The sequence below is a fragment of the Zonotrichia albicollis genome, chromosome 1, assembly GCF_047830755.1.
Source record: "Zonotrichia albicollis isolate bZonAlb1 chromosome 1, bZonAlb1.hap1, whole genome shotgun sequence".
Taxonomy (NCBI): domain Eukaryota; kingdom Metazoa; phylum Chordata; class Aves; order Passeriformes; family Passerellidae; genus Zonotrichia; species Zonotrichia albicollis.
In genome coordinates, this window is record NC_133819.1 from 152,922,550 (window position 1) to 152,945,440 (window position 22,891).

Below are 22,891 nucleotides of genomic sequence, written 5' to 3' on the forward strand. Positions count from 1 at the left end.
TCTATCAGCTGGATCTTTCTGGGAGTACTTCAAAAGAGAATTATTACAGAAGCTCTGGCTGTTGGGTAGATATAGGAACTGCTGGGAGAATTTAATAACCTGTCTCGTGAAGTAGGTCAGGCCACAATTTGCAGAAGTCAGGAGAGGCTGTTATGAAGTTTGAAAGTCTTTTCCAGCTTTTCACTGTCCTGGAGCTGGATAAAACCAGTTCATACATGGAGCCCATGATCTGTAAAAGACTTTTGGTTGAATCTCTTCAAACTGACCCTGCACTTCAGCAAGACCCCTGTTGGTGCAGATGAAACAAATCCACTCTTTGTTTCTAAAATGAAAGCCCAAAACCACCTTACCTTCTTGTTTTTTGTGCTTTGTGAGATTTTTTTTTTGGGGTGTTTTTTTTTTTTTTTTGGTGTTGTTGGTTGTTTGTGTTGGATTTTTCACATTATGCCAATGCTCTGATTCAGCCCTACAGGGTAGGAATTTACCTTTATTGAATTATAGGGTTCAGGTGAGCTTTGGCTGTTTATTTTCATAAATATTATTTTAAAGTCAGTGGAGAACAGCAGCTGATTCAGGTGTCAAATGGTATTTAAAATACTCAGGATATTGGGTTGTCCTGCGTTTACCAGTCAGGAAGGTGGTAATACCTGATTCTCTGGAATCAGCACAGAACATTTTTCTGGGAAAACCTGAGTTCAGGAATTCTTTTGTGTAACTGCCAGCTGAGCTCATGCTTATTCTTCACTTTGGAGTGAAAAATATTATGTGAAGTGCTGGTGACAATGACCAAATCACCAAATCTATAATCAAATCCAGTTTTAGAGCTGGATTTTGGAAAACTCAGTGGTTTAAAACAGCCCAAAATGATGGCGTTTACATGGCAGAGAAAAACAATCAAACCAAGTTTTAGGGAGTAAAAATCTAAAATTCAGGTTAGAAACAGAGTGAACATTGTTTAAATATTTTTTTCTTCTGATGTATGAAAATTAATAATTTATTGTTATTGTCACTACTAATTTTTCTTTCTTTTTTTTTTTAACTAATTTTCCTTCTCCAAGTAATCTCTATCCTTCCCTATGTACAAGATCCCAGCTGGAACTCTGTGCTGGATACTGACACACAAATTATTAGCACAAAATGTATTTTTCTCTCCTCGAGAATGTCTCTCTCCTGCCTGGAACAGCCTGTACAATTCCTGTCCTTATTTATCTCATTAATGCATTTACACGTTGACTGTTCTTCCTCCTCAAGAAAAACATGCAGTGGAAAACTCCAGGGTCAGATTCCCTCTCTTTTCTCTCCTTGACTACAAACCTTACCCTTAAGGAGATTTTTTTTTTTTTTAATTTGCAAAAAATCAAAATAAGTGGGGATATCAACTATCTCCAAAACATCAGATTCAAGGTTAAGTGCCTTTTCACCCTTCTCTGTGGATGACTTTCCTGAAAGGAGGAGGCAGAAAATAAATACAAAAAAAAAGCATAAAACTCAGAGTAATACTTGGAAATCACCAGCAAGACTCAATTTTCATTTAGGATTCAGCCAAAAATAATATTCTGGATTATAACTGATGAATTTGCACCTTCTGGTTGATGCTTGATTTCAGAGCTCTCATGGCCTTCCTTTTTCCAGCTTGAGATTGAAATTCCATTTGCAAAACAGGATCTTTTTGATGTAATTTTAACCGTGCTGGACCTGGCTGGTGAACAAGGTTTTATTGTCTATAAACTGCATCCTGATTTAATCCAGATCTGCAGGCAGAACCAGGTACCTTTGTGCTGCAATTTTTATTTTTCTCCAGAGGGGTTGAATAAGAAAAGGAGATTATATAGGAGATTCTTCCTAACTTTCTTGTCTTCTCCATTAAAGTCATCTTAAAAACAATGGAAACATGGAATTGTTTGGGTTGGAAGGAACTTTAAAGATCTCCAAATCCCATCCTTGCCATGTACAGGGACACCTTCCACTATCCCAGGTTGCTCCAAGCCCCATCCAACCTGGCCTTGGACACTTCCAGGAATGGGGCAGCCACAGCTGGGAATTCCATTCCAGACTCTCCTCACCCTCACAGGGAAGAATTCTTCCCAGTTTCCCATCTAAACCTGTGCTCTATTGCTGACTGAGCTCTGGTTTCTGGGGCTGCCAACACTGGAGTGATTCCAGAGGAGGACCATGGAAATTATTTGAGGCCTGGAGCACCTCTCCTGTGAGAAAAGCTTGAGAAAGGTGGGGCCGTCCAGCCTGGAGAAGAGAAAGCTCCAGGGAGATCTTGGAGACCCTTCCAAGAGACTCCAAGAGAGCTGGAGAAGCACTTTGGACAAGGGATGGAGTGACAGGACAAGGAGAAATGGCTTTAAAGTGTCAGAGAGCAGGGTTAGATGGATATTGGGAAGAAGTTCCTCCAACTTCTGAACAGGATCAGCTGCTCTTGATATTCCAGGACCATCCCATGGTCCAGAACAGAATTGAGGCTCGGTGGGATCAGGAGCTGAGCAATGAAAGGAGCCTCTTCACCCTACAGAACCCATGCAGACCAGGCCAGGGGAGGAAATGGAGACCCAGGGAATAAAGGGATTCCTGAGGGAAGCCCTTCAGGCTGTTCCCTCAGCTCCTGCAGCAGTGTCCCATATGTGTCCCTGTGTCTGCTCCCTCTGGAGCTCCATCTGCTCCCTCGCTGCTCTTTCTCCTGCCCACTGCAGGAGAAGGCAGAGCTGGGAGACAAAACAGAGATGCTGGGTCTGGATCTCGACCTGGTGGTGGCCAAGGCTGTCAGATGACACCAATTATCAATTATCAGCTGTTGTTGCTGCTCTGAGGCTTTTTGCTGGGGAATATTCAACTTGAGGGCGTCCATGGGGCTCTCCCTGCCTTTGGTTTTGGCTTTGTCCTTTTTGGTGACTCTGAGGGGCCAAAGACCATATTTAGAATCTTTATGACTATGGCAAGGTCTCTTTTTTCCCCTGAAGGAGAATCCTGGTATCTTTACCCCTTCCTTCTCCTGCTGCCCCTGTTCCATGTTCCCATTCCAAATTACATCCAGAGATGCTTCTCCATTAGCAGAGCTGAACTAATGCTGCCTCTTTTTCCCCTTTATCATTTTGATAAGCTCCATCTGTCCCAGGAGAAGGGAGAGTTTCAGAACATAATGATGGACCTCTGGAGCCATCTAAGAAAAGCAGAAAAAGGCAACACATACACAAAAGAAGGAATAAAGAGAACTGGAAGGGCTCAGCCATGGTGCTGATACAGATTGTGGAGAGCTAATCTGTCTTTCCATGAGGTCATTAATTTTTTTTTTGCCTTTTTTTTCTTTTTTTTTAATTTTTTTTCCCTTTTAATACTGCAGTAAACAGGCAGGAGATGTGAGGGAAAATATTCAAGTTTCACATATGTGAGACTGAGAGCGAGCTGGGAACAGGCAGCAGACGGGGAGTTTCAAAGGAGCAGACAAGATAAAAGCCCCTGCAGCAAAGAAAACCTTGGAGACAGAACAGGAGGCTTCAGCCTGGGATGTTGTTCAGGAAGGTTTTATTAGGAGTCTGTAAAACTCCAAGCAGGAGAGTTGAGCTGGTTTGTTTTAAAGGCATGGGGGAAAGAGTTTTAGATTATTCCAGACAATTCTTAATCCCTGCCAGAAATAAATGTTTGTTATGCTGCAGCCACACCTGGACTGGGGTTGTGTGGCAGCGAAAAAATCCATTCTCCTGTGGAGGGGGAGAGTTGGGACTGTTCACCTGGAGAAGAGAAGGTTCCAGAGGGACCTTTGAGCCCCTTCCAGTGCCTGAAGGGGCTCCAGGAGAGCTGGACAGGGACTTGGGACAAGGGATGGAGAGACAGGACACAGAGAATGGCTTTAAACTGACAGAGGGCGGGAAAGATGGGATATTGGGAAGGAATTCTTTCCTGTGAGGGTGTGAGGCCCTGGCACAGGTTTTCCAGAAAAGCTGTAGCTGGTCCATCCCTGGAAGTGTCCAAGGCCAGGTTGGACAGGGCTTGGAGCACCCTGGGATAGAAGAAGTCTTGGCAGGGCATGGAATGAGAGAACCTTGAAGGTCCCTCTCAACCCAAACCATTCCATGATTTTGTGTCTTGGAGAAGAGCAGGTGGGAGGGCTGGAAGTGCCAGCCTGGGCTCCTGTGATTGGAACACAAAGAGCTCTGGAAGCATCACTGTGAGCATTTAATAACCAGCCAGAGATTTCTCAGCACATTTTCCCAGTTAGAAAAGCATCCCAGCGGTCCAACGCTGGGAAAAGTGTGTGATTAACAGGTCAACAAAGCAGCATCTTTAATCATACCAAACAGGCAGCAGAAAGGTTCAGGGACTGACAGGAAACCTGAGGTTCTCAGACAAAAATCCTTGTCTAGAACTGAGTCATCCTGGTGGCATTAATGATAGGGAATAAAGTCAGGGAAATAATGAGAAAATGCTTTTACTGTGTCAATTCAGGAAAAGGGCACAATGCAAATTAAGCCACCATTGCAGATAATTAGAGGTGAAGGAGTGGATGTCTGATTAAAACTGGGAGCTAAGGCAGACCGGAGCTGAAGAACAATGCTTTGTTTTCCCTTGAAAAATCCCAAACCAAGGAAAAGATAAACACAGATATCAGGGAGTTGAAAATTCTCTTTTCCAAGGGCAGCTTTGGGCTCACTTATTAGAGGCATTTTAAAATGCTCAGAGTGTCACTCCAGATAAGTGGGAAAAAATCTACAGAACAGAATGTTAACTATGATAACTGCTTTTCCAGAAGGTTCTGGAGCTGGCCCAAAGGCCAGGCACAGCAGGAGAGCAGGAAAAGGCAACCCAAAGGACACCAGGCCTGGGGCCCTCTTGGAAATATGTGGCAGTCATATTTTCTGGAAAAATCCCTTCACCCAGGATGTTGCTCCTGGGAAGATGAGAAGCCTCAGAGAAATAAGAAAACAACAATTATCTGATTTGCTTCTCCTGATTTTTGCTCCTTTGGAATGTGTTTGGACATTGTTTACTAACAGGTGGTTGTTTCATTGGTTTCATGTGAAACAATAAGTCAGAATTGTTTTGACTTATTGGCCAATCAAGGTCAAGCTGTGTCGAGGCTCTGGAAAGAGTCATGAGTTTTCATTATTATCTTTTTAGCCTTCTGTAAGTATCCTTTCTGTATTTTTTAGTATACTTTAGATTAGCATTCTTTAATATAATGTAGATCTTAAAATAATAAATTATCCTTCTGAGAACACGGAGTCAGATTCATCATTCCTTCTTGCCACGGGTCACCCCACAAATACAACAGAAACATCTGACAGAAATGAGTTCCCAAAGTCTGAAAACCCCTTAAAGGCCAAGTCCAGGTCTAAATTTGTAAATTCGCAGCAGTCAAGTTGCTCCATCTCCTCCAGCCATTCATGTCCTGCATCTCCTGAAGACCTAAGCCAGAACAACGCCTTTGGCACATGTGGAATTCCCTCTCCTTTGGAGGGATGAAGGGACAGGGCCTGGATTCACAGCCCATTTCACACAATGTGGATCTTCCTCTTGATGTGTGTAATGTTCTGGATAAATTTGTGGAAAATTTTCCTACCAATGCCAGGTTGGATGGGCCTCTGAGCAACCTGGTCTAGTGGAAAGTGTCCCTTTGCAGGGGAGGTTAATGATCTTTAAGGTCTCTTCCATTCCAAAATGTTTGATATTTTAATGCTTTCTCTTTCTCAGCCCCCCAAGTACCTCACAGCAGAGAATTCTTGCTGGGAAGAGTAGAAACGCCAAATTCCACCCAAATGCAGAGATCTCATCTCCTGACCTATATATTTGCTGCATGCAGAGAACAAAAAAAGGTGGTTCAGATCCCTCATCACCATCCTCAATATGCATTTGGCTCAGAGGCTCCATCACAGAGAACAGCACCGGTGTGGAAACCCCTCCTCAATCCCACGCATGTGTGAAGAGCACTGGATTTGTTTGGCTGCTGAAGCCTCCGAGGGTGTTTTCCCCTCTTTAAGTTCTGGCTCTGTCTTTCTGTCTGCTCATCCCTGGGTACCTGGGAGCCTCATTTCTCCCGGAGTTAATGGTAGGGGAGTGCTCATTATGCAGATGCCAAGGAAGCGTCTCCGTAGCAACAGCAGCCATGGAAGCGCTGGGATCTCATTTGGCTCCCCCAGCCATTCATGTCCCTGCACTCTCAGCGGTGTCCTGCCTGAGGGACAGCTTGGCTCCTACATTTTTTCACACATCCCAGGGTACAGATAATTCCCTGAGCGCAGATCTGAGCTCACCCCCCACCAGAAAACTCTCTGTGTTGCTGTTAAAAAATGCATCACTTAAAAACTCAGTTTTATGCTCAGAACAGTCCCAGCAAAGGTGTGGACAGAGGAATATTCTCAGGAAACAGATGCAGGTAGAAGTTGGGGATTTGTCTTCAGGAGTGCTCCTTGCATTGATGGAATTGTCTCAGTGAAATTCAGATTTCAAAAGGGAAAAGCTCAATCTCTGATGCCCCAAAACTGTGTAAATTAAGACAGATTTAATTGCAGGGTATAGACAAATACCTTCCAAAATCATGGATGGTGATGTTAGATGTTCCACCAGCAAAATGTAAACCTGTGGCAGTTGCTCTGTCTGGGCAAGCACCTCCTCAGGAGACACAGGACAGGTCCAAGAGGAGTTGAGGCATTTATAAAGTTTAAAACAGGGAGTTACTGGATGAGAAATAAGACTGATGAGTGGGAGGACAGATTAGGAAAAAAAAAAAAGGGGTGTGCAAGGAGAAACTCCTTGGTGCAGAAAGTATTTTTGGTGTATTAATAACATCAGCATGAAGAAAACATGTTGGATCATGTTTAGAAGATGGACAATCTAATCAGTGAACAGGGAAGGAGTCAAAATGAACCTCCTGTATCTGAGAGTGTCAGCCACAGAAAGGAATGTGGAGAAACTTTACACCAATTTTTACTCCCCAATTTCCCATATTGTGAAACTTCCAGCACAGAAAAGGCTTCTGCAAACAGGATGGGGCTGTCTTGTTCTCTCCAACCAGTGGTAAAAATGAACTAAACTGAGAAAATGTCAGGTGTCCTCCACTTAAAAAGTTTTAAAAATAGTTTAGGACATGATCTGTGAGTTGCAGTGTGCCATAAATAATGTTTCTATGAATCAGGGGGACAAAATAATTCCCCCAAGGGAAATGGAGTTTCCTGGAATTCCCTCTGCAATGCCATTGAATATTCTAGAACAAAATCTGTTGGAGCAAGTCCAGAGGAGGCCACAGAGATGTTCAGAGAGCTGGAGCCCCACTGCTCTGGAGCCAGGCTGGGAGAGCTGGGAATGTCCAGCCTGGAGAAGAGAAGGTTCCAAGGAGACCTCAGAGCCCCTTCCAGTGCCTGAAGGGGCTCCAGGAGAGCTGGAGAGGGACTTGGGACAAGTGATGGAGGGGCAGGATAAAGGAGAACAGCTTTAAACTCAGAGAGGATGGGTTTAGATGGGATATTGGGAAGGAATTATTCCCTGTGAGGATGGTGAGGCCCTGGCACAGGGTGCCCCAGAGAAGCTGTGGCTGCCTCATCCCTGGAAGTGTCCAAGGCCAGGCTGGATGTGATTTTGAGCAGCCTGGCCAAGTGGAAGAGGCCCCACGGCAGAAAGGTTGGAGCAAGATGTTCTCCAAGGTCCCTTCCAGCTCTGTGATTCCATGAAAACCTCTGGAACTTCCAGACAGTAACACAACAACTGTGTGGGTGGTGCCTTCCCTTCCCCAGGCATGGGATGTATCGCCAGCCAGGGGTCTATGTACAGATCACAAATGGGATGGGACTGCTGTGGAACTTGCCTTGAGCTGTTTTATTTTCCAGCATCAGCCTCATTCCATGGTTACGACAATGGGAATATGCCCTCAGCTCACATCCCAGGCAGCAGACAAAGAACTTAATGTTACAACTTAATTTATAAGTTTTTTGACCAATCACATGAAGCAAAAGCACACTGACAGTAGTTCTATCCAACCACTATAAGCACACGTACCTTTGGTTAAAACAATGCCTGCTTATTTCAAATACAATACCTGCTTGTAAGCCTTTAAACACAATGCACAGAGCTCCATTATTAAGCTTCAAACTTCCTAATATCTTGCTAGATAAACTTTTCTGTAGCTTAGGGATTTATTCTAGACAAGCGTTAATACACAGACCATTGTTCTATTTGTCCTTGCTTTTCTACTTTTTAAATAATTTTTCTGCTGACCTATCTCATGGCTGCTGCTTAGCTCTAATCACAGTTCTGCTGTCTCTGAGGCCTGCCTTTTGCAGCTTTCCCAAACCCCTCTGATTTTGTGGATTCCCACAGGATGAGCCACAGGGAAATCTTCACAGCAGGGGACAGGTTGTGTGTGGTATTTAAGGACCAAGGAGCAGCAGGATTCAGAGCTGACACCATTCCCAGTGCCTCCTGCTGGGACATTTATTAAACCCCTACCCCAGGTGTGGCAGCAGCTCCTGCTGGTTTTTGGCAGGGATTTAATGACTCTGTGAGGAGCAGGGCCAAGATCCTTGTGGTTTGTCACCTCCACTGTCACTGTGTGGTCACCACAGCCACGTCACTGTGCTTTTTATATCCACCCAGCTTGTGAAGTCTGGCCCTTGACCCTTCACTCTGTCCCCTCTTGGCACCCCCCAGTTCTGCCCTCCACATATTCACTGCATGGGAGCTTTTTAATTTGAAGATCTGTCTCTAATCTTCCAACCCTGTGCCCAGCCAAGCTCCATTTCAAACCCCAGGCTCCTCCATGGCAAGCACAGAACAACTCCTGAACTTTTCTCCAGCGGTGAATTCACCCCTTCAGCTCCTCAGATGTTGAATAACTCAACAATTTCTCTTTTTTGCCTCGCTCAAGAGCTGGAAACTGAGCAACAAAAGAGAAAGGGAAACCACCCACCCACAGAGCAGCTCTGAGGGCTTTGTTTCCTGGCTTGGCTTCTGGCAAGAAAAGGAACTGTGAGCAGGATGCTCTTCTGGGATGCTCAGGATGAGATGCTGGAGGAAGAGATCAGCTGCCTAACAGGAAAATTTGGGGCTGTGTTTTCAAGAAGTCAGGATCTGATAGTTTTTGAATTGAAAAACTCCTTTTTCATGTTCTCCCACAGACAGTTGTGCTGCAGTGGGGTCCCTGTCTACTCCCCAAAAAACCCCTCTGCTTGCACCTCCCTGTTCAAATCCATGAGGCTGCAAATCCCAATTAGATCCTCTGTGGAAGAGATTCATTAGACTGGATTCATTTTTCACCTACATCAGTAATTTAATTTTTTCCAATGTGGCAGAAATAACTAAATAAGTTAAACCAAAGGATTTATTGACGGAGGCTGGCAGAGGGAGAAGGAGAGAGAACAATGTCAGAATCTGCAGTCCAAGGAAAACAAAACATTTTTTTATCTTTTCCAGAACTACAGTGGCAATAAAATCTCCAGCAAATGTAAACTGTGAGGATGGGAATCTATGCAGAAAACCTTTCCATAGGCACCGTCACCTCCTTCTGGTTTCCATAGAGATTTGGGTTCCTGCTTCCAGCAGAGAAAATCCTGATTGACACCTTGTACTTTCTGGGAGGTAAAGCCTCAGCAGCACAGGAACAAGCTCTGAATGTTTATTAATGTCCTTTATGGCAGGGCCTGAGCATGTCACAGCTTCCTTATTTTATTTATTTTGAAAATTATTCATTATTCTTTTTAATTTTTGCCCCCAAGCTTTTCTCATGTCATGGCAAAGGTGCTGGATTGGCAGCTTTGGACTCTGTGATCACACTCAGATTTCAGCAAACAAAAAGTACAGCTGCAGACAAATGGCTGAGCAGGGAGGGAAAACAAAATTCCTTGATTTCTCCTGATAGTCAGAATTGCAAGGAAATCCACATTAAGCAATGACTTCATGAGCTGTGGGGAGAATTTTTCATAAAAGCAGAAAAAAAAGTGGATACCTAAAGCCACATCAGTGTTGAAAGGGGCAGAAAATTTGATTTTTCTTCTGTGCCCTGAACGCATTGGAAAGTTTGGGATGACTTGGGTCCAATGAGTGGCAAACAGAGCTGATGTCCAGATTTGTGACATCCAGGGGGTGCTGATTTTGGAAAACAGGCACTAAATATGTTCAGTTCCTGGAGAGGCAGCTCTGCCTGAATTCACTGGGTCAAAGGAATTAAAAATAACCTCACCAGGCAGACATCCCCCTGTTTGCTTTCCTTTCTCCCATCTCTTCTATTTCACTCTGCAGATTTTGGCCAGCACAACTCCATTCTTTTGCTAGAGGGGATGCCAGGCAGTGATTTCTGCTGACACAGGTGACAAACATCCCAGATTTCCTGAGGTGGTTCCATGAGAAATCAGCTGATATTCCTTGTTTTTCATCCTCTTGGTGCCTCCATTTAGAAGCAACATCAGGGATGTTGAAAGGGCTCAGCCTCCTTATATAACCTGATTTAAGATGAAATAAATAAAAAATCTTGTGAAGACTGTGAAGAAAAATGTAGATTTTTGCATGATGTTGCTTGAGTCTGTGTGACATAATAAAAAGAAAAAAAAAAGACATTTAGCAGCTGTTCCAAACTCATGCAGGGAAGGTGTAGAGGAAGCAATATTCCCTGGATTTTCATGGCATTTCTCTGCCATTCCTGCTGCTGAGGTTGTTCAGTCATTGTGCAAAGCTGCATCAGTCTGTGCTGAAGTGAGGTTTAACTTGAATTTCATTTGAAATGACTGTGATGGAGGTAATATCCTGGTGCTCAGCAAAATCTGGGAATATTTGAGAGGTCTTCTCCTGGACAGGCACTCAAGGATCAGAGTGCCTGATCAGAGTGGGAAAAAGAAAGACAAGATGCCTGCTCTCTCAGTATCACAGAATCATGGAATAATTTGGGTTGGGAGGGACCTTCAAAATGATCTCATTCCAAACCCTGCCATGGTCAGGGACATCTCCACTATCCCAGGTCTGTCCAAGCCACATCCAACCATCCTGTGGTTCCCAGGAAAATGTCCATGGTGGCACAGAGCAGAATTTGCTGGTGACAGATTTTACCAAAAAATATTACCTCAGCCTGGATGTTCTTCCAGCAGTTTCTGTGTAGATTTCCAACCTTTCCTCATCCCTCAGCACTGACTTTTAGGGTGGAAGAACTTAGGCTGGCCTAAACACCTGGGTTTCCAAATTTAATGAGGATCAAAGGTGGCATTAATTCAGCCAAGCTTAATTCATTCCCAGACACACCTTTCTGATCAAGCCACAGGGAAGTGAACCATGCTGGATTCAGGTCACCTTAATTCTGAAATAAATTGAAGGCACAGGTCTGAAATTCTTCCAAGTAATTTCCGACATGGCTGTGTCTTGGTTTGGTTTGGATTTGTTTTTCTGGAATTCTCTGTGTAGGGGAGTCCTCAGGGACAAAGATCTTTGGGAAATAACGAATTGGAGTCTCATTTACTTGATTGCAAGGAGATTTAGGAAACTCAACTGAACATGAAGGGAAAAAAAAGGTGATTTTTGAGGAAACTGAGTAGGGGAAGCACAGAGCAGTGATGGGGCTGCTGTCTGGGAAAGGCCACCCTGTCCTCTGCTTCCAGCTCAGCCTTGTCCCTCGTTTTCCACCCCAGGAAATGGAGATACTCTGCGTGAGGTGGATGTGAGCTCTGAAAACAAGATATTGTTGGGGGTCCTACACAGAACAGAGGGGTCTGCACTCACTTTTCCCTCCTGCCTTTACCTTTAGATATTTAGTAAATCTCTCTGTCCAACCTCTGCCTGCTATGGAAAACCAGGGAACACCACCTGGAATGCCCCCAGTGACTCTAGGACTGCAGGGAATGTAGGTTGCACTAAAAAGCTGATGGTTTTTCCATGATTGGAGAATCATGGAATTGTTTAGGTAGGAAAAGACCTCCAAGATGAATGGATCCAACCTTTAACCCAGAACGGCTGAGACCCCACCAAGAACATCTCACTGTGGCCTTCCAGGACCTGAAGGGACTCCAAGAGAGATGGAAAGGGACTTTAGACAAGGGATGGAGGGACAGGACAAGGGGAATGGCTTTAAATTTCCAGAGGATGGATTTAGAAGTGATGTTGGAAAGGAATTCTTCCCTGGGAGGATGGTGAGGCCCTGGGAGGATGGTGAGGCCCTGGCACAGGTTGCCCAGAGAAGCTGTGGCTGCTCCATCCCTGGAAGTGTTCCAGGACAGGTTGGATGGGGTTTGGAGCAACCTGGGATAGTGGAAAGAGTCCATGGCAGAGGGTGGAATGAGGTGATCTTGGAGATTCTTTCCAACTCAAACCATTCTGGGTCTCTGTGATCAGCACAGACTTCCTAAAGTACAGCCCTGACGTCTGTGCCCAAACCCAGGATGGATTTTAGAGCTGTTATTTAAGGTAAAAACCTGAAGTCTGGCTTTTTCCCTGCTGTCAAAATTGTCAGTGAATTTGGGCCCTCCACTGGATTTGCAATTTTCCAAGTGTGTAACACAGGTTTTGTAATCCTGGTCACAAAGAGGGATTATCCCTTCACCCTGTTGGGAAAATACGTTCTGGGTGAGGAAGGGTTTCACACCATTCCAGTGACACTCAGAATATTCTAAATCCCTGAAATTCCTACAACAGAAGAGCACAGAGAGTGGAAATCTTGCAACAAGGGAAATATCTGAGTTCATTTAGTTGAATAATCAAATCAGGTAAGGGCAAAATAGGGCAAAGTCAGGTCAGATGAGAAATTCTCCTGATATTTCAGTCAATTAAAATGAAGCTGGAAAAAGACATTTCTTCTTGCACCAACTCAGCACAAGCCTCGGAGTCCCCAAACAGTAAATTAAAGTTCTTTTTTCAGCTTTCTAACTTTTTTCTTACTTTTTTCTTTCTTTTTTTTTTTTGTTTTGGGTTTTTTTGTTTTTTTGTTTTTTTTGAAGTTGAAGTCAGTTTTTAAGTGGCATTTTTCAGAAGGAAGAAGTCAAAAAGCTCATTTTGAAGATGTCAAGATTCTATTCCTTCAGAAAAATACAAAGCACTTTGTGCCACTAGATGGTTCTGTCAGATTCATAAAATCTGATTTTCTGCATTATTTCAGTTTTTTGAACGCAGCATTGTCTGAGCAGATGTAGGAGGGACAGAAAAACTCCTCAACTCCATATCAGAAACATGAAGGCTTGCAGTGAGCTTGGGAATCCCTGGTTTTGCAGGATATACATTCATAGGATCAGAAAATGGTTTGGCTTGGAAGTGACCTGAAGATCATCTCATTCCAGCCTTTCCCATGGGCAGGGACACCTTCCACTGGACCAGGGTGCTCCCAGCCCTGTCCAAATGGTCTTGGACACTTCCAGGGATGGGGCAGCCACAGCTTCTCTGGGAATTCCATTCCAGGACCTCTCCACCTTCACATGGAAGAATTTCTTCCCAGTGCCCCAGCTAAACCTAAATTCCTTCATCTTAAGACCATTCCCCTTGTCCTGTTATGCCATGTCATTATAAAATTCCCACTCCAGCTCCCTTCCAGGCATGTGAATTCAGGAGCTGAAAGTTGATAAACATCCAAGATGAAATGACTGAAAACCACACTGACACTGCAGCCTCACTTTAATTCAACAAGAACCTAAAAATCCCTAAACATACCCTAAAAAGTAATGAAAATGGCCATGTCCTCCAGAAAAATCACCACAAACTGTGTCAGGAATCGAGCTGGATGTACACAGCAATCCTTCTTTCAATTCCTAATGATTAAAAATCAGCTGTAAAAGCACAAAAGACTGCCTGCAGCTCATCCTTGGTACAAATGAGTGTTGCAGGAAGAGTTCTGGGACAACCTCCTGCTCCATGATGGGAGCACCCAGCACTCACTGGAGCAGTTGGGATGTGATAATTGGAGCCATTAGAGCCCGTTGTGTCAATAATGGAAATTTCACAGCCTTCCTTAATTACGTGGAAAAAGGAGATCCAAGGGAGCAGTTGGGCTGTGCACACACACAAGGCCTGCCTGGAAAGTCAATAAATATGATTTATGCCACTGAGTGGGGTAAATGCTTTGATTAAAAAAGGAAATAAAACACAAAAAAAGGCTAAAAAACGGGAAAAAAAGAAAAAAAACAACGTGGTCTAGTGGAAGGTGGCCCTGTCCATTGCAGGGGGGTGGAACTGGATAATCTTTAAGATCCCTTCCAACCCAAATAATTATATTATTCTATAAAATAATTTGTATGTGCAATAGGCACATCTTGGCTCCTTCTTTAATTTGTCCTGAAAAAGCAAATTAAGGAACCCGTCAATCTAGTCACAATAAAGAAAAGAGAAAATAAAAATTATCAAGTAAAAATGATCAGGAATTGATGACGCTTTTCTCAGTTCTGAAAGTGCTTGTCCTCATGTGCCTTCTCCACCGTTTATGGTACAATGGAATTATTACAGCTGGAAAAGACCTCTGAGATCATCCAGTCCAACCATCAGCATGGCCAGATCCACCACCAATCCCTGTCCCCAAGTGCCACATCCACGAAGCTTTGGAGCACTTCTAGGGATGGTGATTCCAGAGTGTTCCAATTCCTGACCCCCCTTCCAGAGAGGAATTTTTTCCCTAATATCTAAACCACACCTGGTGCAACCTGAGGCTGTTTCCTCTGCAAATACTCCTGCATTTTGGGTCTTGGATAGTTCCCACTCTGATTTTGAACGGGATTTCAGTAGTTTGAGGCAGTTAATCCATCACTGGGCTGCGTCTATTCCAGGTGACTCCCTACTCTGAGAGCCAGGAGCAGTAATAAGGCATTTTTCTATTAATAATGAGTGTAGGCCCAATGACTCTCTGGGGATTTTTATCTGGAACTGTCAGAAAGTAAGGGAATAATAATGATTATAGTCAAACCTGGAAGACTCTGGGACAAAATTGGAAACCTTATGAGTTTACCTGGCACAGGCAGGCGTCTTCCAGCCTCAGGTTCATTTCCCACCTCCCATCCCCATCCTGTCCATGTTCCTCCAGTGTAGTTTTGGCCATCACTCCTCATCCCTTCTCCACATGACCTCTCTTTTCCCATTCTCTTAGATCTCCCTCACTGAAGCCACCTGTGATGTTGTGTCCTGTGGGAATGGGCCGTGTGGGGATGGATGATGACAAGGACAGATTTTTCCCTCTTTACTGCTTTACCTGGTTTTAATTCCCACAGCATACAGTGGAGTTCTGCCCCCCTCTGCTGGAAGAGCTCAGCACCTCCAGCTGAGCTCAGAACCCTCAAAATTCCTGAACTGGAAGGGACCCACAAGGATCAGCGAATCCAGCTCCTGGCCCTGCACAGAACACCCCAAAAATCCCACCAGGGGCCTGAGAGCGTTGTCCAAATGCTTCTTGAACTCTAGCAGGGCTGGTGCTGCTCTTGCTGGTTTGTTCTGCAAGAATCAGGTTGTTCAGAGCACTTTTGGCCATGTCCATAGACAATGAAAAGTCAAAACCTGCTCGCCTGTAACTTCTCTACACTGTCACAGGTTGGCGCGTAGCATTCCAGCATAGCAACTGGAAGCACTTTCGTCAGTGGTCTGTCCCCTCAGTGCTTTTTTCCTCACTTTTTTACTCATTCTGGCAACAAAGGCAGAGTTCCGTTGTGGAACCATATCTCAAAAATTTCCTTCTCATTCTTGCTAAGAGTTTGTGGTTAAATGAGTTCCAAAGAGCTGGAGGGTCAGCAGCATTCCTTGAGGGATCTTTGGCCTTCAGATCATCTCTGCCTCTCCAACCTGAGGTCGAAAAGGATCTCTGGGATGTCCACTGGGCATTTATTCCCTGCTGTAAACAGAATTACTCCTTTTGTTTTTCCAGCTGACCCACCCATTGCACTTTACCAGTTGCATCCCACCCTGGACTGCTTTCCTTCATTGGAGAAAGACCAGGGATGGAGCAGGGAATGGGGCTAAATCCATCTGACTACAAAGATTTTCTGGAAAAGTATCTGCAGAGGCAAAGTCCTTTAGCTGAACATCTTTGTGGGCAATAAATCTATTGCTAAAAATAAACATTTTAGTTTAAAACACTCTGAGCTCCTTTCCCTGCTGTGTTCCCTGACTCCAGCCTGGATAACCCCTGGATGTTTTAGAGGTAATGAACGCAAGGAATTGAGGATGCATCAGATAACAAAGCCCCAGCTCCTGGATCTCTTCTGGGTGCAGGTGCTTATCACTCCCAAAGGCTCTTTGGTTGTCAAATGGAGCTGATTGAGGTTTAATTTCTTTACCTAGTCTTGCCTTGCCTCAGTTCTGCTGTGAATTTCTCAAAAATGGGTGGGAATGTGACTGTCCTAATTTCAAAGATTCTTCTCTCAGCTGTACCCAACCAGAGCCCTGCAGGATCCACAGTCCCACAAAGGGCAGCTTCCCCCAACCTCATAGGCTACTTCTGACTCAGTTTTAAGGTCTGAACATCTCAGTTCATTTCATTTTTTATGTCAACCACATGCTTTTGCTGAGAAGAAAGATTTCCATAAGCCAGGTAACCCAAATAACCCCAAATTTTCAGATACCTGAGTCACCCATGAAACAAGGAAGAAAGAGCAGAAAATGAGGCAGGAAGCAATTGAAGCAGATATTTCAAAGTTTTATTGTATAAATCTACAAAAGGCTTTGCTACAATAGCAAATTGAGTGTAGCACTATTCTACTGGCAGGCTCTAGTGGCTTGGTGTGATCTTGTAACTCCAACATGACACATGAGGAATAAACTGCCCGATCCAGTCAGATCCAGGGCAGGTGATGTCGGCTTACAAAGACCTTTTGGCTTCAACCCCTACAACCTGCAGCAATTCGACGCGTTTGCCTTTTGCACAAGGTTGCCTGAATTAATAATATCTCTAGTAAAAATAAAACCTCTAAAGTAGTTTCATCAGTAAATGCAAAAATCGCCTAGGGAGGAAAAAAAAATGCAGTGGTTGAAATCTGCTAAAGTTCCAGAGGTACAACACATCCACACACTTCTCATTCACGTGACTCTGCCCCAGGAAAATAAACTACCAGTCCTTCCTGGAGAGGCTGGTAATAAAAACCAGGGTGCTACAAGTAAAGCTCCAGTTTGCTGGGAGCGACAACTGAAATCAAATCAGTCCAGGAAATTCAGTTCTGCACACTCCAAAAAGCCAGCTGAAAATGTAAAATAACTCAGGACCAAATGACCAAGTAGCACAGACAGGCTAATTCCCTAAAAAAAGCAGGAAAAATAAAATGCCTATTGAGGCAGTCTAGTCCCTTGGAAGAGACTGTGAAAATAAGCACCTCAAAATCAAATATAATTTAGACCTTAAGATGATGCCCGGGAATCTGCCTTTACATGGTTTTATGGAATTTTCCAGTCCTGGACATTTTTGCTGAGCCTTGTTGGAATGTGCCTTAGGTCCCTCTGGCTTGATTCAAATGCAACAAAACACCACACAATTTAAGTAATGTGGATTTTTTGCTCAAAACACACACACACACACACACACACACCCCACACACCCACACCCACACACAGGACAGTTGGCTCTGGAAGAGAGAGGAACCAACTGGACCTCTTCGGCTGAGAGATGAACCAAAACTGTCTTGTCCAGCTCAACTCGAGCTCTTTTTGGGCTCCCTGGGTCTGGATGGAAACAGTCACTCCAAAGCCAGCACAAGAACCCCAGTTCTTGCAGTAACTCTGGCCCATGCAGACCCAGAGAGCGCCTGCTGTCTCACAAGGCTCCTTGCTGGCAAGACAGCTGGCCCAGATGTGCAGGCTCCAACAGTTCAGACAAGCATCTGGACCGAGGGATGCTTCTCCAAACTCCAGGAGCCCTTTGAGGTTTGGAACTGATACCCGCATGAAAGGACTCAGGAGAGGTGAGTTACAGCGTGGCCAGCATGGAGGGTTCGTAGCCAAGGCAGGATCAGCCCCCTGGCAAAGTTAATCAGGAAAGTTAGTTTTTTTTTTCAGTGAGGATCATTTTCTAGTGAAGATTTCTTTAGGTGAGTCCCAGCGGCCCCAGACTGCAGAGGTGTGCAGAATCCTTTTCACAGACAGTCAGCATTCCTGCTGTCCCCAAAGCCTGGACTTGGTTCTTCTGTTCTGGCCTCTCTTTCCATTCTCAGCACTCGGAGTACCTGGACCAGCTCAGGTTTTTCTTTGTCCTGCTGGAAGGAGCTTCCCAGTTTCATTCTGGCTCTCAGCACCTTGAATGTTTGCATTGCTCTGCATGGGAGGCTCTTTGGTGCATGGTTTGCCCTCTGTCTGCCTGCAGCACTTTCTTCTCCCCTGGGAGAGCTCTTGGACACAGAGAAGGAATCTCAGCAACAGCAGCAGGGATTGCTGGAAAAGAAAAAAAAAATGCAACAACTCCTATTAGATTTTTGAAGTGGGGAGAAAGGGGAAATTCTCAGGAGCTGGGATTAAATTTTGCTGTGCCTGCAGCCTGGAGGACCCACCAGGTGTTGGGGTTTAAGGATCTGCCCATGGTCCAGCCAAGGGAAAGCCACAATGCAGTCCCTGGAGCATCAATTATTGGGGCTGGTGATTGGGCTCTGACACCAAGGAGCTGAAATCCCACCTCTCAGGTGGTGCCAGGCTGCTGCAGCCCCTGGGACTGAGTTTCCAGACCAGCACAGCTGTTTGCACTTGGGCTGTTCAATATATCGGGGCACTGGGGAGATTAAGGCAGACCCACAAGGCAATATGGGATGTAATTACCTGTGCCAGTCTTTCCTCCAGGTGGTGGATCTGGCTGTTGGTGGCTGAGGGTCCTGAGAGCAGGTCTGATGTTGAGGCCTTTGTTTTGCAGCTGTTTCTGTGGCTTTCCTCCCAAATGCTGCATGCTGCGAAGTGATTCCTTCTCAGAGGAGGATCTGAGTGAGTCACTGGAAGCAAGAGGAGACAAAGCTTGTAATACATGGCCAGCTCATCCTCAGCAGTGACTCCCACTCCCCCCATCACTCAGCCTGGGTCATTAGTGAGAAATGCTCCTTTTCTCTGCACACTGAGCTGTTGACAAACTGGGAAAGAGTGAGAAGAGAGCTCCCACCATTCCTGAGACCAGCTGCCAGCAAGGATGCAGAGCAGACCTGCAGCTCCTCTGGGCTGTGCATGGACCTGGGATGTGCTGCCTCAGGTTGGGACTCAAGCCCAGAGGCTCTCCATGAAGGACAAGGCAGATTCTGGGGCTGGGCTAATTAAGAAGCTTCCCATTCTTTTCCCATATTAATTAGAAAGTGCAGGATACTGCCCTCTTTGGAAACTTTTCCCATTTTTGTATTTCCCTTTGTCTGGCTCTCCCTTCCCCTTTCTCCCAACCCCAATGCTTCATATCCCTTTTCTGCTGAGTTTTTATCCCAGTTTCTACTGGACATTCTATGACCACTTTAGCTCTGAGGAGAGAATGCCAGAGAGCTTCCTTACCTTCAGCCTCTTGGAAGGAGTCACAGCAAAGGCCTTCCGAGCCACCAGTGCCACGTGTCACTGCTGTGGCAGTGCCAGGAGCATCCCAGGGTCACTCCTGCTGCTGCATCCCCGCTGTTTATTTGGTCTGGAGGTGGATGCAGATGATGCCCAAGATGTGTCCAGCCTCAGGAAGCTTTGGAGAGCCAAACTTCAGGAATGTCTTGCTTCTCTCAGTCCTGTCATCAAGCACTGGCCAAAGGTGAGTGCTGAGCATTTCCTGTCTCAACATGGAAGAAGTCACAAAGTCCAAGTCCATCTCCATCTCCATTCCTGCAAGATGTTGCAGGAATTCCTCTGTGAGCAGACAACACTGTGTCCTCAGGTGCTCCAGGGGTGCCAGGCTTTTCCAGGAGCATTTGGAGTCTCTCTGTGTGAGCAGAAACTCCCTGCAGCAATGCACAGGCTAAAACTGTGCTGGGGCACACAGATCCTCTCTCTTCACTTCTTTTGGCTTTTACATGGCAAAAGCTCCTGTTGTCTCCACACATCAGCATGGACTCGATTTGCTGCTCTGGGGATATTTTGCTCTGAATTTAGGTTGTGTTTGTCAGTTTCATTCAAAGAATAAGGGTTTTTTTCCCTTTCCCTCCCCCAGTCTCTCTCAAAAGAGCTCTGGTGTCTCCTCTCTCTACCTTAAACACTCTCTATTCTCTGAAAGGAAGGAGACTGCTCCTTCAATAAATGAGCTCAGAATTTAATTAGAAAATCTGTTTCCTGCTGAATGCACAGGATAATGTGCAGAGAAAGGATGAAATCTGCCTCTGCACTGCAGTGGCCTTGAACTAGAGTGAGCAGAAACTAAGACAAGAAGTAAACCAGTAAGAGCCTCTTGAGAGGAAACACATTAAAGCAGGTATTAGGTGCAGTGAAATGAAAACCACAGAAAATAATCCAGATTCTTAAAGCTTTCAGTTCCTGAAATAATAGGATTTTTTTTTTCTTCTTAAACCAAAAAATAATCAAAAAATTACTTTAATCCTTTGGAGCAAGTAAGAGCAGGAGATTGCCAAGTGAACAGAAACCCAGAGGTTAATCAAAAACAGGCAAGGGTCAAAAAGAAAGCTGTCTCCTCAGGACAGGAGGGAGGAGAGAAGGAAAAAGAGAGATCCAGATGGGTAGGAACCCTCCACCAACTGCTGCACTCCTGTGAAGTCCTTGAGAGCTGCCAGCACCGAGCGGCCGCCTCACAAGTTGGGGATTGTCTCTAGTTTTCTTGTCAGGGAATTCTCATAAAATTGGCTGTTCCCCGCAGTGGTGCCAGCAGGGTCCCCAGCACCACAGCATGGCACGGCCTGGGCGAGGGGGGCAGCCCCATCCTGGGGTGCCTCTCCCCCACCACCTCCCTCCCCCCAGGAGCAAAGCCAATCCCTCTGCTCTGGGCTGTTGGACTGAGCGCTCCTCAGGTCTCAGCCAGAACTTCCCTCCAAGGAGAAGCTTCCTAAATAAGCCCCCTTTCTCCCTTCCACTGAACCCAGACCCCCCTGAGGGGAGCTCATATGACAGTGGCTGGGGGGCTGGGGGGCTCTGGTTGAGTCCCATTGCTCGGCACGGGACTGGCGGTGGTTGAGGGGGGCACGGTCTCCACGGAGTCTCCTGGCTGAACCTCAGGGGTCCTCTGTGGGCTGGGCTCCTCAGAGTGCTCCATGTTGCCTTGGACCTCCTTCCCTCTCTGGATCAGCTGCTCTAAGGTCTTGGGCAGGGGGTAGCTCAGGAAACGCTTCAGTTTGGGCTGGAGGGTGCCTACCACGTACTGGATGATCTCCTCCTCATCTGCATCCACATAGAGGGTCTGGTACAGGTCTCTCTTGCGCCAGAGGAACTGATCCAGGGGCTCCCCCTCTTTCTGGGGCAAATCCAGCTCCCTTTTGATGGCATCCCTAGTCAGAGTTCCCTCGCTGTACTGCAGGAACTCCTTCTTGAACTCGACCCAGTTTTTGACAGAGTCCTGCTTGTACTCCCACCACTTTTTAGCTGGGCCGTTCATGTGGTTTTGGATCTGAGACAGCCAATACTCCTCCGTTCCACCCACCTGCTTTAAGTATTCCTCCAAGTGGCTCAAGAACTCATGGGGATCCTCAAACACCTGGGTCTCCACCGGGGAGGCCGGAGCATCCTCGGACACAGAGACCCACTGGTAGGAATCGTGGCCCTGGGGGATGCTGGGCACCTCTCCAGGAGGAGGGGTCAGGGCATACATCTGGCTCATGTCCAGGGCATAATCATAAATCTCCCCCTCACTCGGCCTTATCTCCGGGCCCCCCACCCCGACGGACACCGTCTGCTTGCCATGCTCCCCAGGGCAGTATTTGCCTCCCATGGACTCCAGGCGGTCAGCCCACTTTTCCAGGCGGAAGAAGACCTCCTTCCAAACATTCATCTCCCTCTTGACCCACCTCTCCAGGTGGGCAATGGTCTCCTGGCATCTGATCAGGCAGGCCTTGATGGACTTCTTCCATCTCTGGTTTTCAGTTGGGACATGGTCCTCTAAGTTGTTCTCCAACTTCCCCACGGATTTCTGCAACCCCTTCAGTTCTCGCTCCACCTGCTTGGAGACCTCTGTCAGGAGGTGCCGGTGGGTCCTCCGGACATGCTCCAGCATTTCTGCCCTGCACTTCCCTATCTGCAGGATCACATTGGGCTTGTTGGCAACTCCACGGTGCCCCTGGAAGGAGTGGACGCCCGCACTGGTGACATTGTCCAGCTGCATGGCTCCGACCGTGCGAGTGGCAAACACAGAAAGAACTGGGTAATGAGCCCCTGGCACTAAAGCTGAATCCCAAAAAACCCCACCACAACACTTCCTGAGAGACACACAGAGACTTCTAAACCCCCCTCCAAGGACTTTTGGACACAAACACAACCCAATCAGATATCACCGCAGAGCGAGCTGGTCGGTCCACGTGGATCCCAGAGAGAGTTGTAGGCAAATTTCTCCCGGTGCCAAGCTGGAAACGCCGGTCTCACGTGTTCAGGGGAGTCCCAGAGAGAACCAGGATCCTCCAGGAACAGAGAGAGAGAGGAGTTGGATAGGATGTCCAATCCCGCTGGGAATCTGGAACGCCGCAAAGTCCCCGCCGGAGAAAAAATCACAAGAGATGCACAAGCTGGAAGCTGCAGCAAAAAATCCGGGTGATTTCTCCTCGGGCAAACTAGGTGAGTCGAAAACCGCTTTCACTGGAGATGCTAAGAGCTGCTTCTCCTCCCTGTCTGAACTGCCACTAGTCCAGGCTCCTCCATCTACTTATACTCCACGCAGCTCAACATGTGGGTGGTGCCCAGCCTCCTCCGGCACTCTCAGCGCAGCGTTCATTGGAGGAAAAGCGAGGCCGGTGTCTGTGGCAACCCAGATTTTGGCAGCCTCCCCTCGCTTGCCACCCCCTCGCTCACGCCCCCAGACTCGACGCGAGAGAAGCGCTTGAAAGGTGCTGGAGAGACAGTTGGAGAGATGGATGAGTAATCGCACCTTCCGCCTCTC

General features: G+C 46.2%; 1 protein-coding gene across 1 annotated transcript; it reads right to left on the bottom strand.

The window, feature by feature from the left end:
• Positions 1-19,671: 19,671 nt before the first annotated feature.
• ARC (activity regulated cytoskeleton associated protein) lies at positions 19,672-22,647 on the bottom strand. Its single transcript, XM_074557980.1, has one exon. The coding sequence runs from the start codon at positions 22,121-22,123 to the stop codon at positions 20,909-20,911; it is 1,215 nt and encodes a 404-aa protein (XP_074414081.1). The 5' UTR covers positions 22,124-22,647; the 3' UTR covers positions 19,672-20,908.
• Between the last annotated feature and the right edge of the window lie 244 nt (positions 22,648-22,891).

Excerpts from the sequence above, each read along its gene's own strand:
- ARC (XM_074557980.1), bottom strand. The coding sequence starts at position 22,123 with ATGCAGCTGGACAATGTCACCAGTGCGGGCGTCCACTCCTTCCAGGGG.